The sequence below is a fragment of the Hetaerina americana genome, unplaced genomic scaffold, assembly GCF_022747635.1.
Source record: "Hetaerina americana unplaced genomic scaffold, ioHetAmer1.1.p SCAF_4, whole genome shotgun sequence".
Classification (NCBI taxonomy): domain Eukaryota; kingdom Metazoa; phylum Arthropoda; class Insecta; order Odonata; family Calopterygidae; genus Hetaerina; species Hetaerina americana.
In genome coordinates, this window is record NW_027286985.1 from 4168428 (window position 1) to 4183912 (window position 15485).

Sequence of the window (15485 nt, forward strand, 5' to 3'; positions counted from 1 at the left end):
CCCATCCCATCCCACACACCCGTCCCCTCGGCGGGGAGGGAGCGTCTGGAGATTAAACGCCTCACTTTTCTCCCCACACTCATCCCGCCGGCTGAGTCAATCGCTAATGTTTGACAGGAAGTGGAGAGGGAGAGCGCGTCATCAAGCCTCATAATGAACATTGATTTATGTCTCGGCACCACCGAGTCATTTTAGGAGGTGATATGGATACGCGATGGACCACGCGGAAGCTTATTTTTTATCTTTTGCTGACCCCTTATGATCACATACCATTAGCACTCCTTGTAAGAGTCGAGATATTTCCCCCAAGAATGAAGTCGGAACATGTTCTCTTAGGACATATACACGTATTTTAATGGAAGCCCTACGGTTAAAGAACGCCGTAGGAAAAAGATCCGAATTTTTTGGAATCAAGGGAATACGTGCTGATATTACATTTCGTAAAATTTGAGTAAATGGTGAAATTAATTAATTTTGCTAGCGAAATAGTATGACTACACTCCATTCAACTTCCAGCGATGACGTAACGGATAATCATGGACAGAGAATCACCGTAGATAGTAAAACTCTTCCAAAAATATTCAAATATATTTTTTTTTGAACCCATAGTAAGAAAATCAAAAATATGTAGGTAGTAGACCTGCGAAAGGATTATTTAGCAAATATTACATTCTGGTGCAATGATTACCGGCAATTAGCGAACGAACCCATTCCAAATTAATAGTTTTAACGTCACGGAGTCAATTTTTGCAGCGAATGAAAAACCTAAACTTATCGTCGAATACGAAAGACGTGCGGATATTTCCATTTCTGGTCAGATTTTTTTTTAAACTGGAGAAGACAATGGAGACTTATTTTTGTTCCTCCTGTCTGTTTGTTTTTGGTGGCTTTGAAATAGCGAAGACTTGCAATCGTTCGGATAGAATTCGTGAATTATTACAGTGAAATGTTTGTCCTTTCTTATAACACATTCTTCACAGCCATGAAATGTGATATCCTATCGATTTTACCGTGCAGTTAAGCAATTGAGTGCTGGGCTACCGGGAGGCGGGTGCTAGCGTGCTTAGTGACCGCGGGTGCCAGCGTATGAAGTAAAGCCACCTGACACCCAGAGCCCACGGCATGTTGCAGGTGACCTTTGTATTTGTGGGACGGATGGAGTCTTTTCGCCTAAGAGGGACGCACAGTGCAAGAGTTATCGAAATTTTACTGCTACCAAAATATTCGCTAATTCACACAATGCGTAGCCACGAAGACAGTTGACACCCTTTCTTTTCTGCCGCCCCTCGTTCCCTGATGACCGGGAGTCTACTGAAACCTGTTGCACTCTCATGCATTCTTATGACGGCATAACTGTGAAAATTGTCTATTTACTTTAAAATACTGAAAGCAAGCATAGCAGAGTCCTGAGGAAGCGATTTCCATAATGTTGCCAGCATGACTGATCTCTTAAGTTTCATCTTGACGTTGGCTGTCAGCTAAAGACGATAACATTTGCTTCAACCAGCGCATATATTTCATGCATTTCCCTTTTTCGAAAAGTATTTTTAGTACCCTGTAATCCACCGCTAGGGTGTATGGCAGGGGGTGAGTACACACCATACTAATTTAAACCCGAATATTTTTACCCTTACCGCGGTGGGACAACGTTATTTTGATCCACTATCGTTCGTGGAAAAAATGACATTTTAAATCTATCTGTTCTACACTAAATCTCTCTAATTTTATAGACATAATCTCCCCTACCGTTGTATGATGGGGGTATCTAAATCTGCCATTTATAGCCGTATTTACCGCATAGGGTGACATTAGGAATACCTCTTCTTTGCTTTCAGGTCTCAGGGCTTCTGCCAACGGGGTTCCAACTTTTGAAAGGGAGCGGTAACGAAAAATTCATGCGGGTCCGAGTGAGGGAGCTTCGGGGGGATGATTTGAAGTCGGAGGCGCAAAATGCAATGTTTACGAATGCTGACAAAGTTTCCGCCGATGGATCAGCGTCACAAAGGAGCCGAAGGGGGCGGGCGACCCGCCGGGCGATACTTCCACGCCCGTCGACGACTACACACGGTCGGAGAGAATCCGCGTGAGCGATCATTAATTCCGGAAGACCGGGTGGAGGGGGGACGCGGAAGGGGGGCGGGGGTGGAGGAGGGAAATAAGGCCTAGAGAAGCACAAAGGAGGCAGGGGGAGAGAGAGAGATTTAACTTGCCAAAACTTGCCCGATACAAACTCATTCCCGGCTTCAGATCACGAGAGACAAAAGCCGTCTACCTTTCCTCCCCTACTCAATGTACGCCGTCCACAATCTCTCTCTCTCTCTCTCTCTCTTGGGCATGAAATATGCACTTCCCATTTTCCTTGAGGAGGGAAAGGCGACGATTCCTCCCAGCTAGTTACAAAACCACCCAAGTCGGCGAGGCCATAAATTAATTAGACTCCTTAAAATAAACCTTCCGTCTCGTACGGGGGAGGAGTGGGATGGGGATACAAAGGGGGAGAGGGTGCGTGTGAGAGACGGGACGACTGTTGGCACCCGAGGGGAGGCGGGAGTGAGTGAGGGGGGGGGGTTGGGGCTCAGGCCGTCAAGAGGGATGGGGAGGGGAAATGAGAGAGTGGGATGTGAGGAATGAGTGAGCGAGGGAGGAGCAGAGCAGGACACGCAGGGCAGCTCATTTTGACCTCCCGAAAACTCCCCAAACGGATGAGGAGAGACTCCGTCTTCAGACAATGGGGCGGCAGTTTCCTTCCTCTGGGAGCACCCAAAACTCCATCTCAGAATCTCCCCAGGAAAAATATCCACAGCTGAGCGCTCGTTATCCTTGGAACGGAAACACCTTAGAAAAACTCCCATTGTGCATTTTCATGCGGAGGCATGATGCCCCTGGATGAATAATGGGCGACGTGAAATGTGGAAATGCACACTTAGAGACCATAATGAATACGCGGCGAACGATGGAAGGGAACGATTTTAAAATAACACACCAAAGAGGTGCATCACGGAGTTCCCAGGGGATTAGGCCATTTCAAATGAACCGACCGACGTGACTGGACCCGAGTGAGCAGCGCGCTTGCCGGTATAAGTTGAAGGTCACGAGTCCAAGTTACCTCAGTGTAATGAAATGTATGAAATGAAATAAATTCATTTTTCAAGGATTGATAAATGAGGTGGAGTGTGGTCTAAACTGTCAGCGCAACTTAAATCCTTCGGTCCACAACTAAAATTCACCAACGGAGCAGGGCGGTTCATCAACGTTTTGTAAAAAATAGAAAACCGATCGATATTTAAACATATTTTTGCAATTTTAATACAAATTTAAACTATTTTCATTAAGATTTACTTAGAATACGCAAGACTTAGCCATTTTATAGGCACTCGGAATACTCTCATAGTAGTAATAGGATTTAGGGGAGGCGACCGACAGCTGAGGTCATTTGCGCCATTAGGGGTGGACAGGAAAGGATGAAGGGAGGAGAGAAACCCGGCGTCGGCATTAGCCTACGCTTTACGAAAGGCGTCAAGGGGTCCACAGTTTAACGTTCCATCCGACGGACGGCGTACTCATTTAAAGTGCTCTCCACGAAGCATCTCGAGTAGGGATCGGGATACCGCTGAAAAATATTTGCTACCTCCAGGATTGGAACCCGGACCCTCTCAGTGGAAGGCCTGTACCAGGTGTAGCCACCGCACCACCCCGACCCCTCGGAATAATCTATGGAGTGATTCCGCTTCATTGGATTTTCCAAAAAAGAGACACATATTTCTGTCATGGAATTGCCCAAAAATATTCGCGAAAAAAATTAAATGCACAACCAATACCTGACCGCAACGAAGAAGATATTTCGGATGTGTTGAAGAGCAATATATTAAGAAATTATCCGTATGGCTCAAATTAATAGAAATCTACATCTTCACAATACCCCGCAAAACGTCGCAAGGGCGTGTGGCGGGGGATGTTAGGTCACCACCCATAACAAGGAACAATACCACTCAACACATATATGCAAAGCTACACCCAGAGCGGCGTACAAACTCATGCAAAAACCAACACTCATGCAAACACATATACCATAAACCAACAAACAACTGCACCCCAGGATGCAGCACGAAAGCCATCCAACAACGCGTAAGCCAGGACACAACAAGCAAGAAGGCAAAACTCCACCACCACATGAACATGCAACACAAAACGCTCTTTTCTCCAAGGATGGAGGTAGGGAATGTGAGCCAAACGCTGCAGGTAGCGGGAGCGTCCCCCCACGGAGAGGGACGAGAGTTGGAAGAAAACTTAAATACGGACAGATCAGATCAAGCAATACTGTTAAGAGAACTACACTATTAGATGGCATTCTAATTCGGTCATGCGGGAAGGGTTTTGACAGCAACACACGCGAGGTTAGTGAAAGTTCACGCAATTGTGTAGACCTAATTAAATATGTGTGCTCAATCACTTAAGGTGACTAAGTATAGGCGCGGTGGAAGGGACGGAAGACTGAATTAGTGAGTAACGGTTGAGCCAGCGATAACCCAGCGCAATCATATATATAACTATCAAAGATTTCTACAGCAAGACGGACATGGGAACTGCAACAAATATTCAGTCAATCACACGCAGAAAATGAGATGTTTAATCTTAGAGGTACATAAAAACAGATTGCTAATTTTCTATAACTACGGTAGACATTTGTGTAATAAATAAATCCAGAAATTATCTCCGTATTGACCCAAATATATTTCTACTGTAAAACATGCACACCATATGAGGAAATAATATCAAAGAAAGAATAACTAATACAACATGCTACAGTTAAAAAATACGTATATTTCTGAATGTTTTAAAATGATAATTGAAGGGCACACTTCAAAACTCGCTCTCCACAAACTAAAGTTGGCATACGGTGGAACGAGTTAAGCGTCCCAAAGACCCACCGCTGGAGCAATGCTGTCGGAGCCAGACCAAAAAGAGTCTACACAGCGGCGTCGGCTCCAATGCAAGCGATTTGTAACCACTCCCGAACATTTCAAGGGATGCCATCATGAGGCAGCACATGTATTATGATATGAATAGTATTTACAGGCGTATTGATCGGATCTCCAACTGGATTGAGAAGCTGAACGTCGGCGTTTCGATAGCCGACACCATCATCGGGTTCAATTGAAATGACCCTGATATCTAGCTGTCACATTGTTACCCACAGGTGCTAAGGATTCGATTACCATTGCTCCCGCGAACATAGCTCTACATGTGATTGCAACGCTAAAGTCTTTTCATCACATCGAGGCTACAGTTTACGAAGAGAGATGCCTGAAGCACCGAGGCTTTTCCCTTAACTCCCTGATTATTCTTTTTGTATTCTTTCTAAACATTTGCTTAAGAACATGCAACTCTTCACCTATCTTAATAATTAACTTTGCCCATACAAATGCAATGGCATTAAAAATTCAATTAATTTGATTCACTGTACAGGAAGCCGAAATGTATCTGAATGTAATAAATGAATGTAATAAACCAGGGATGAACCTTTGAAATTCATCGAGGCCCTTCCGATTGAGAGTGACGGAAAGTGCGGACTATAACGAACCGGAGACGAGAGAATGAAAGTTAAGTGATATACATGCGTGAAATGGTTTGGAAAGAGTCATGAAAGCAAAATAATAAATGGGTCTCATTATTATGCCATTTAGGCTACAGCCTCTCCAAGGGCGAGATGTTAGGGTGAGGGAACGAAAGAAAGCACGAGACGGCAGATGCATACTAATATTTTCAGAGCGTGGGCCTTACTTCCCACGAAGGCAGCATTATAAGCCTTACTAGATGATAGAACCATCGCATTATCTTCCCTTTCCGTGCCAGTGGAAGGAAATGCCGCGGAGAAAACATCACCGCTTTATACGGGAAGGGAGATGGACATGCCGGCGTCGTCTCCTCGTCCGGAAAAGCATTTCTGCAGATGTCAGTGCCGGCAGCCGAGCGGTCCGTGGCGAGTCGAGAGGGGAGATGTCGAAAAAATGCACTCCACACACGCTGATAAACAAGAGCTTGGACTAAACTAAACACTATAGCGCGGGCAATGAGATGATTGCTGGGGGGTTGGCCACCTCACGCATACTATAGCGTAAGTAAATTTCATGCCTTCGACTTGCCAGGAGTACTGGGAGAAGGTGAAGTCCGATGGGGAGTAAGTAAGCATTATAACTGTTTCTCGACAGCAGCGGAGAATGAACCCAGAACTGCAGGAGACGGGGTTTCAGTAGGTCAATAGCAGCATCCAATAAGGCCATGCCGACGCCAAGTTAGAACAAAACTGTAGATTCAAACGGTACTTCGTGGGCCTTATTACGAAGGCAAAATCAATTTCAACTTCAGATCAATTTAGATAATGCCATCTATCAATCACACGTTATGCAATGCTGGGCTGTGATTAGTTTGAAGCGCGGATGTCTTCATTATAATTTCAATAAATCGAACAGAGCGAATGATGTCTTCAATAAGAGAAGGATTAATGTATTTACATAGCACCCTGCAAGCCAACGCCAAGGTTTGTAGCAGGGAGTGATTACAAACCTGAATACTTTTGACTCAAAATATTTCCTCCTAGCGCGGTTGGGCAAAGTTATTCTCGTCCCTTATTGTTCGTGGAAAAAATGACATGTAAAATCCACCTGTTCTTCCCTTAATCTCTAGAGTTTTATCAACACGATTTCACATACGCAGGAGCTAATAATATAATTCACATTATCGCTGAACAGACATTCTTTCAATTTATGCAATCGGTTAAAATCTGTGATATAACCTTCCCTCCGTGAGTGATTCCCAATCTAACGCTCTAGTAATTTTAACACGCTTCTCAGTATATTATAAGAACATTTTACAAATCCAGCTCCTCTACGATACCCTCGACTCGACCCAATTCGGAAATCAATCCAATCTAAGATCATCTAAACTATGAGTTTACAAATATTAATTAAATGCACACAAAGAATTTTATAAACATCCGGAGATTGCCTCCTTTCATTACCAACTGAAAATGACCACCTGAAGTGATGCTTGTTTATGGTTCAAAGCGGTGGAAAGAATCAGGTTGTGGGTACAATAAAATATAAACTACGGTATGGATAAATTGATATGAAAAATATAGAGTTTAAGAGAATGAATGCAAAGTTTATTTAATAACCAAAAGTTGATCGTTGAGTAATATCAATGGAAATAATGATTTGGAATGGTTACAAACAAAAGCATGATAGGAAGACCACGATGGAAATTCTTCCAAAGGAATAATAAATATATTTGTCAGGAGAACTCACTAATTACAGATTACTGATTAAATTTATGGATTATAATAGCAACGTCGTCTTAGAAAAGGATACAACGAGTTCACGTGGAATAAGCGGTTTCATTTTATCAAAGTTTTGTCACTGAGAAAGATGGCGCAACCTGCATGGCATTATCACGAAAATGGATTGTCAAAAGGCGACTGGCTGTTAGAAGCAATAAATAGACGAGATCTGCGTAATTAGACTCTATATCTCCCTCTCCCGTCAATTAGATTCTGGTTCTTGAAACGAAAGTAGGCACGCCCTGATAAATGAAGATGGAAAACAGGAAAATTGCTCTTTCGTACAGGGTTCGTCCGGAAAATAAGTGTACTGACTACTGATTTTTTCCCGCCGCTCCAGGCGCGCCCAGCACCGCTCTGACGGGCTGCGATTGGAGGGGGGTATATGGCAAGCGACGCTGAAAAAGGCAGTCGGCTCTGAGCTGTGGTGTAGTGAGGAGCTCTATTAACGCGAACCTCCACGCTCGACCCACGTCACGGAACGCGATGCCGAAGTTTTTGGAGCAGCGTTATTCCATCAAATTTGCGGTAAAGCTTGGGAAATCGTCTACCGAAACTGTCGGTATGATTAACCAGGCTTACGGGGAGTCAGCCATGTCCAGAAACATGATCTTTCGGTGGCACAAGATGTTCGTGGAGGGCAGAGAAGAGGTCGACGACGAGTCTTCGAGAGGTTCCCGATGATGCCTTCGCGGGAGCGTTCCAGGAATGGGAACGCCGCTGGAACAAGTGTATCGACTCACAAGGGTCCTATTTTGAGGAATATTAGCTTAAGATATGTAAAAGTGTAATAAATTTTTTTTCCTGAGCTCACTACACTTATTTTCCGGACGAACCCTGTATACCTTCGCTAAAACCTCGTGCGCGGTTGGCGTGGAATTCCGGAGAGATCCTCTGTCGCTCTTCCTATCAACCTATGATCGCGATGCAAGAGGATATAATTATATTCAACGGTGACAACTACGAAGAGGGAGGGATGCGGGTTTTTAAGGCAAGAAATATTATGCATGTACGTATAACTTACAGTATATGTAGTAACACAAGCAAGAAAACATTGAGCTACATGAGAAATATATTTTAATTAATCAGAAGGACATTTTTAAATGAAAAATACTGAAAATGGCGGCACATCGTAAAATTACAGGTATGAGTGGATCATATTACATTACTCCTGGAGACAGGCGGAACCTCCCTTTGACATTCACCTCCCAGTTCTTGTTAGGCGGAGGATCTCAAAGAACCAATTTTTCACGGCGGAAGATCTGAACAAATCCTTGACTAGCAATTGGTCTAGATGGCACTGGAACGGAATCGGGGCCGAGGAGGTGGGCACAAGGAGATTAGCACTCGAAATTGGGCACCCGCTGAGATGATTGATTCGCCTGTTGCATTTCAAAGAGCCTTCCTCTGCTCCAATTGAATTTCTCTGGGTTCGGTGGCGAACGATTGATGAACTGCGAAAAACTACCAGTTGCGAAAATTGAGTCGGCGCCTTTTGATTTTCTTAACGCTGATTGGGAATGCCTCTATAGCAACCGGTGAGGAAGCATTTTTCCTCACTCATATTTCGGGAGTACTCGAGTAATGCTCGCCATATACAGGAGGTGGAGTACCGCATTAACATGTAAATCAAAGTAACCCTACAATCGGGTGGTTCTTAAAAAAGAGATAACCTAAGGTTGCAAACAGAGTTTCCTCTGCGTGCAGGAACATCTCGCCTGATTTAAGTTAATGCGTGAAAATGAGAGGGTGAGCTCGCAGAGTACCCTCGGTTGGTAAACGAAAGGAAAATTAGGAGGAGTTGCCCATCTTCTCAACAGCCAATTATACCAAACTACAATCTGTTTTAATTTATAAGTCACACCATTCGTTCAGATTAGTAGCCTTTGACCGACCACGAAGTCAATTTCAAATCATTTATTTGAACCGAATTGAAAGAACATAACATTAATTAATACTAACCTCTATTACATTCAAAAAGAACAAAATTGCAGGAAATCTAGAAATACAAGCTCATTGGTTTGAGTTAAAGTTCGAAAAACTCAAGGCCATTGCAACTAGAGTCATAACCTATCGAAATATTTTTTTAATCACCCAACCCGTGGCAATACAATTTTTTCAAACAATATGAATGTTTTAAGGCAATATTATTTTTTACCCTGCACCAAATTCAATAGTGTGCATTAAATACCATTCGTCGATGCCACTGGGATATGCTCTTGTTTCTTGTAACTGACGAAAATGTTGTATAATATTTCCTTTTCTAAATAACTCCCTTTCGAGGGGAAAATCAAGCCTTTCTGAATGAATGTTAATCAAAAGAGGTAAAATATGTTCTCATTTCAATGATTTGAATTTTCATTACTTGCAAATTCTGTCAGTTTAAATCCTAATAATTAAAATGAAAACAGACTTGTCAATAAAAATTGAAGTTAGCTCAAAATAATTGCAAATCAATCAGCGAACGAAGAGAATCAACTCCATTGATTAACTAAACGAACGGGCCATCATGATTATTTTATTTTGGGTACACTACATGGGAATTCAATTTGATAAGTCCTAATTTTCCGTTTAACTAAACGGATATATGACCGGATTTTATCAATTCGAAGTGACGTCATCTTATTAACAACATGAAACATTTTATCGAGTGGAAGTATGGAAGGGTAATTATGAATTGGATCAATCACCAGATTTATGATGATAATATAAAGCCAACGAATGACGCATTAACGCAAATAAAAATTTCCACTGGAGGCCGAATTTCCTAATATCTCATGATCCTCTCATGATTCGAATCAAATACGTGTGTTAATCCCAAATCAATAATTGAATACGAAATATTATGAAATCAAAATGCTTTGAGAGATATTATAAATATACTTGATCTTCCCTGAGTAACTCACTTGCTATTCATTTCTGGCGCACAACCATAAAAAGGGTTGTGTAGAGGTTGTCGATCGGGAGATTGTTTTTGAAAATGGTGACAATCTATTAACTTCGATCTTTAAGAATTGTCTGGAATACGTAGTTTTAGGCCCAGTTTCCTTTGAAATCACTGATATAAACTGGCGAAAGTCAAAATAGAACAACATTAAGACAAAACTAGCGTGAAAAACGAAACGTACAAAATATTTTTGACACAATGTGACCACTGAAAGTGATGAAGTTTCCACCACTTCCGGCCCAGCATCTCTCACGCTAGTCACTACGTTCAGCTCACCTGACATTCTCGTGCTTCTGGATATAGATCTTATGAAATTGCCCCTCGACCGGAGATATGATGTCCGCCTTCATTTCCATAGCCACGTGTTGAGGCAAAACGGAAAGAAGAAGCCGCTCCTGTCAAAAAAGAAGAAAGACCATTTAATTACATCTCTGAATAACATGAAGGAATATGGGTATAATAATACTTAAGATCCAGCAGGAGTTTTCTTTCATACATAAACACTTTTAACAAAAGGCTGTCTGAAAATATGCCCCAGAGATACCCAACTTAACGACCGATGATAACCCTCGTAAAACCACCGACGATGGGAACAACATTTATTCCAAAGACAGCTGTATTGAACAATAAGCATTTAGTTTAAGTCAGAACATAACAAAAGTCAAAATACGTGACAACCATGAATTCAGTAACTAAGGAAACACGAGTAAGAGTTTCATTTACGGATAAAAGAGGCGATTAAAAATACTACCGCGTTTATTCTACTAATTTCCCCAAAAAAACAAGCACATACTCAATAATAAAAATCTGTCTCCGATATTTGACTGCTACGGAATACACGCACACATGATTCATACAAGAGATGTAATCGAAAACAAGAAGTAGGTAAGTTATGTGAGACACCGAATAGTGCCTCCATAATCGCAAGTGGACGAAGCTGGAGACGACGGGCATTCAGACGAGATACGAGTGTGTGTCGGGTGTTTGTATGATGGGTCCCCTTAAAAGTGTTCCATATTTCTGATGCTGATAGCGGATACAAACTGGCCGTGGATGACCAAAGCGTACGTCCAGATGTCATCTCCCACATAGCAAACGTTTTAATGATAACCGCAGAGCAAGTGAGAGAAACCAATTATTTCAGACTGCCTCGGATTGCTTGGGGTGAACGGACGGAAATGCCTCGTAAATTGTCACGGGCAGGTCACTACCGTTTGTGCAAACGCCGAACTATTTGAGTTTTACTTGAAAGTTCGATAATTCACACTGCAAACGAGACCTCCCGGGGACGAAGAATAGCACGCGCTCTTGGGAATGGGCTTGGATCAAGGCGTGCGCCGCAGCGGACGGAACACGACGGGCATTAAAAATAACGCCGCCGTGGTAAGATTCAAAAAGGGCCCACAGTGGGGCCGTTTAGTCGAACGGCACGTGAAGCACATTCACCCTGCTGCGAAGAGTGCTTCCGGGGAACGAATAATCTTTTTCTATCTCACGCTCCCATCCACGTTTAGCAAAGTAATGCCAAAGGACATTACGACGGATATACTTAATACTAGGAAACACGAGGCAAAACCTTTCTAACAGTTGTGTTGATGGCAAATTTAACTCCCACGTAGAATGTGGGTTCAGCGTCTCACAATAATTATTCAACAGGTTACTGCGCGGGACGAAAATCCTACACATAAATCGATAATGCCAATCAAATCAATTTATAATCAATTATATAAAATGAGCAACAGTTTGAATTTTTTCACGAAGCGAATGATTACCGAGTGAAAACAAAAAGAAAGCGGAATGTTTTGTGGATCCCTGGACGATGAAAGAAACACTGTCAATACATCTTTCAAAACTTCTTTGAATGATAACTCGCAAAGAAAACGTTAATCTATTTCCTTTATACATATGGCGCGGGAACGGGAATAGGGTGGATGAGCGAAATACACGATGCAAATGGGGATGATCCGAGAGGTGAATAGGGACTCCTCCTGTTTATTTGTTGAAATGAACTCCTCAGGTTTGACGTATCTCCTACAATATTCGAGCGGGAGTACGAAAAATGACGTCGATCGAACTATTCGCCGAAAGGGGTCGAATCGCTCGCCCTTCTCCCCACGACGGGCAGACGTCTGCAAGGAGCGCGCACAGCCCCGAGGTGTTACGGCGAGGATGGCGGAGAGGGATGAATGTTTCTACCGGAGGAAGGCTTGAAATCGAACCATTTGGCATCGGGGGGGGGGCGGTCGATGTATGTAATGGGAGTCACGAGATATTTTGGGAAATATTCCTAGCAACGAGGCGCGAGGGTTCCTAAGGATACAGGGTGGATAGGCTTACAGATGTTTCGAATTACCACAACCTCACAATCACACGACAATCAAATGAGATACATAGAGAGTTTGAACTTTTGGATAATTCTCACGTGTAACTGGGAGGTTATTTTGACAGTATAGATGTTGCTCATTGCGAATATTACATCAAGAACATTCCGTGGATTTGAATGCGTCTACAATTACCCTCCGTTCTTTTCATATAAGAAATACGAAACGAAAGAGATGATTAATATTCCCATGCCAATTCCACGTTAATTGTTCAGATAATTTTTTTCGGTGCATTGAATATTTAAGATTGATTGTTCAACCCTAACGGACACTGATTATAAATAAATGTACTCCGGTGAACGGACATAATGTCAACTCAGTTCTGATAGTATTTTTTTAGTCTTAATAAGATCAAGACGTGATCTTATAAGGTTTATAATGGATTCTGACGAATATTAATTTAATGTCTTTCACGCATATGAGCGAGGCATTACACACCGCGAGAGTTCAGGAAAAGTTATTTTTTTAAATAAGCACGATTGAATTCCATCGGTAATTTCCCGGATGACAATAACCTCGCTAAAAAGTTCAATCGTCATCGCAAAATTGATTTTCATTCTTGAGCGAATAAAATCACACATTTTTAAATATTTTCCTCGGCTACGTCGAAACTTCCATACAACAAATCGTTTAATGAACATGTAAATTAAATCTGCTGGGAAACAATGCACATGTTATGCAAAAGTTGATATTATTGATTAAACGCAAAAGCCGTTTAAAATGCAACAATGCGATGCTATTTCAGAATTGAGATTCCACACATATGATGAGATTGAATGGAATTTTAAACATTGAATCTCAAATGAATTGCAACAATTAACGTTCGTCGGTGTAGTCACATCAACCACGAACTAGACTGAAAGTGAAGGGATAATTTGTGCTTTTTACGTCCTGAAAAAGTGATATACGAGGTCTGTCCAATAAATACGCGAACTGAGGCCATAAAAACTTACTTTTGCAAAATTTAGTCTACATCGATTTTGTCCCCTTCAAAGTGCTCTCCAGTCGTAGGCAATGTACTTATTCCATCTTCTTGTATTCCACTGTTTTTTTCTTCTTCGCCAGAAACTGGTGAGTAATCAATGCTGAATGTGCAGGTGCATTGTCATAGCGAAGGATCCATCCATCGCCTTGAGTCAAATTTGGTCGCACGCGATCTCTCAAAACGCTTGAAAGCCGCAAGGTAGAACCAACCCAACATTTACTGTTCGTCCTTTAGGGAGGAATTCGTGATGAACAACACCTTCGACATCAAAGAAAACCACGAGCATGACTTTGAGTTTCGATCGGCTTTTGCTTGATTTTTTGTTTTGATTTAATCCACTTGGAAACGGATGTTTTCTTCAGAGGATTATCACCGTAAATAGCTGTCAATATTTCCGTAATTACTTGATTTTATTTAGTACCGCACTCCACCAAAAAACTTTATGTTGATTCGCTGCTCCGTGATTTCGTCGATTTCCAATTACGACAAACAGTAAAAACAAGGACAATAATAAATAACATTACTGGCACCATGCGCACAGCTCGACGATCCGCCAAGAACAGACGACTCATTGGGTCTCAGTCAACTAGCGCCGCTAGTGAGCGTGGCTTTAGTCCGCGCCACGGCCGGCAGATTGCACCAGTTCGCGCATTTATTGGATATACCTCGTATCTCCTGACTCTGTAGAATCTCATAGAAGAGAAAAATTCTACAGTGTATCTAAGTTAACTGCAGGATCTCCATGGTTTTGTGTCTTCAATATTCTCCGACGTCCGGACGTTTCCCGATTCTTATTTCAGGTCTTTCCTCGAAACAATTCATTCGTGAATTGCTCTAAACAGTGTAAACTTGATTATAATAAAAAGGTTTTTAGATGATGAGGGGTCGAATAAAAATTCATTAATCAAAAAATCATCCATGATTAACCATAGATGATCAGAAGTTTTCCCAAACGGACCGTGAGAAGTTCTATCATTCGAAGCTAATAGTTAAGATACTTTCCAAATGCAATTATGTCCATTTCTACGGTTAGCAAATTAAGGTAGATACGAGCAAAAAGGTTAAAAAAACAATATGCTAAGAGAGGTCCTAAACGTGGCCTCCTACACCTTGTTGGCCCAATTTATTAACAAAATAATTACAATTTGGGAAAGTGTAGAATTTCATTATATACTTTAAATTTGGTTCAGTAATCTGCTGGTTTTTCGCAACAAGTCGAATGAATTTTCTGCTAAATTACGCCGCGCGCTGGCACTCAAGTATATGCCAGAATAAAAAAGGGACGCTTCTTAACCGGCATATATTCGCTTTTATGACTGGTAAGGATTTTGGATAAAACTCCACGGTAATTATTTGTTTGGGCCATATATTAAGATAAAAGATTTCATAACGAAAATCCGTACACTTACTTCATGAGAAATTAAATATGTAGCCAAGAAATTACAAGATGAAGTTAAATTTCCTAATTATGAAATCCTGCGAACAAAGTTTGATAAGAGGACGGTTGAAACAATACGACAGAATTACTTCAGTGCTGGAGATTTTTCGCATCACGGCCCGTCGTAATCATCAGCGGATATTTGAGAGCCGTCGGCTTCAGGATAGCGTAAAGACTTTTCATCCGGACCCTTTCTTATTATTTTTTATTCATTTCCAGGCAAGATGAAAGGATGCCATCCACTTTTATGGAGGAGGAATCTCTCCCTTGTGTAAAACACACACATAAATGTGTTTGTGTATATATATGCATATATATGTTTATGTGCATATATATATATATATATATATATATATATATATATATATATATATATATATATATATATATATATATAT

The 15485-nt window shown here is 41.6% G+C and overlaps 1 protein-coding gene across 1 annotated transcript in view; it reads right to left on the reverse strand.

Moving 5' to 3' along the window:
* The window catches only part of LOC139692047 (Ca(2+)/calmodulin-responsive adenylate cyclase-like), a 409861-nt gene that overhangs the window by 184772 nt on the left and 209604 nt on the right, over positions 1 to 15485 (reverse strand). The window contains exon 4 of the mRNA XM_071590063.1: positions 10560 to 10678. Within this exon, the coding sequence (XP_071446164.1) occupies positions 10560 to 10678 (119 nt within the window). The remainder of the gene's footprint in view (positions 1 to 10559; positions 10679 to 15485) is intronic.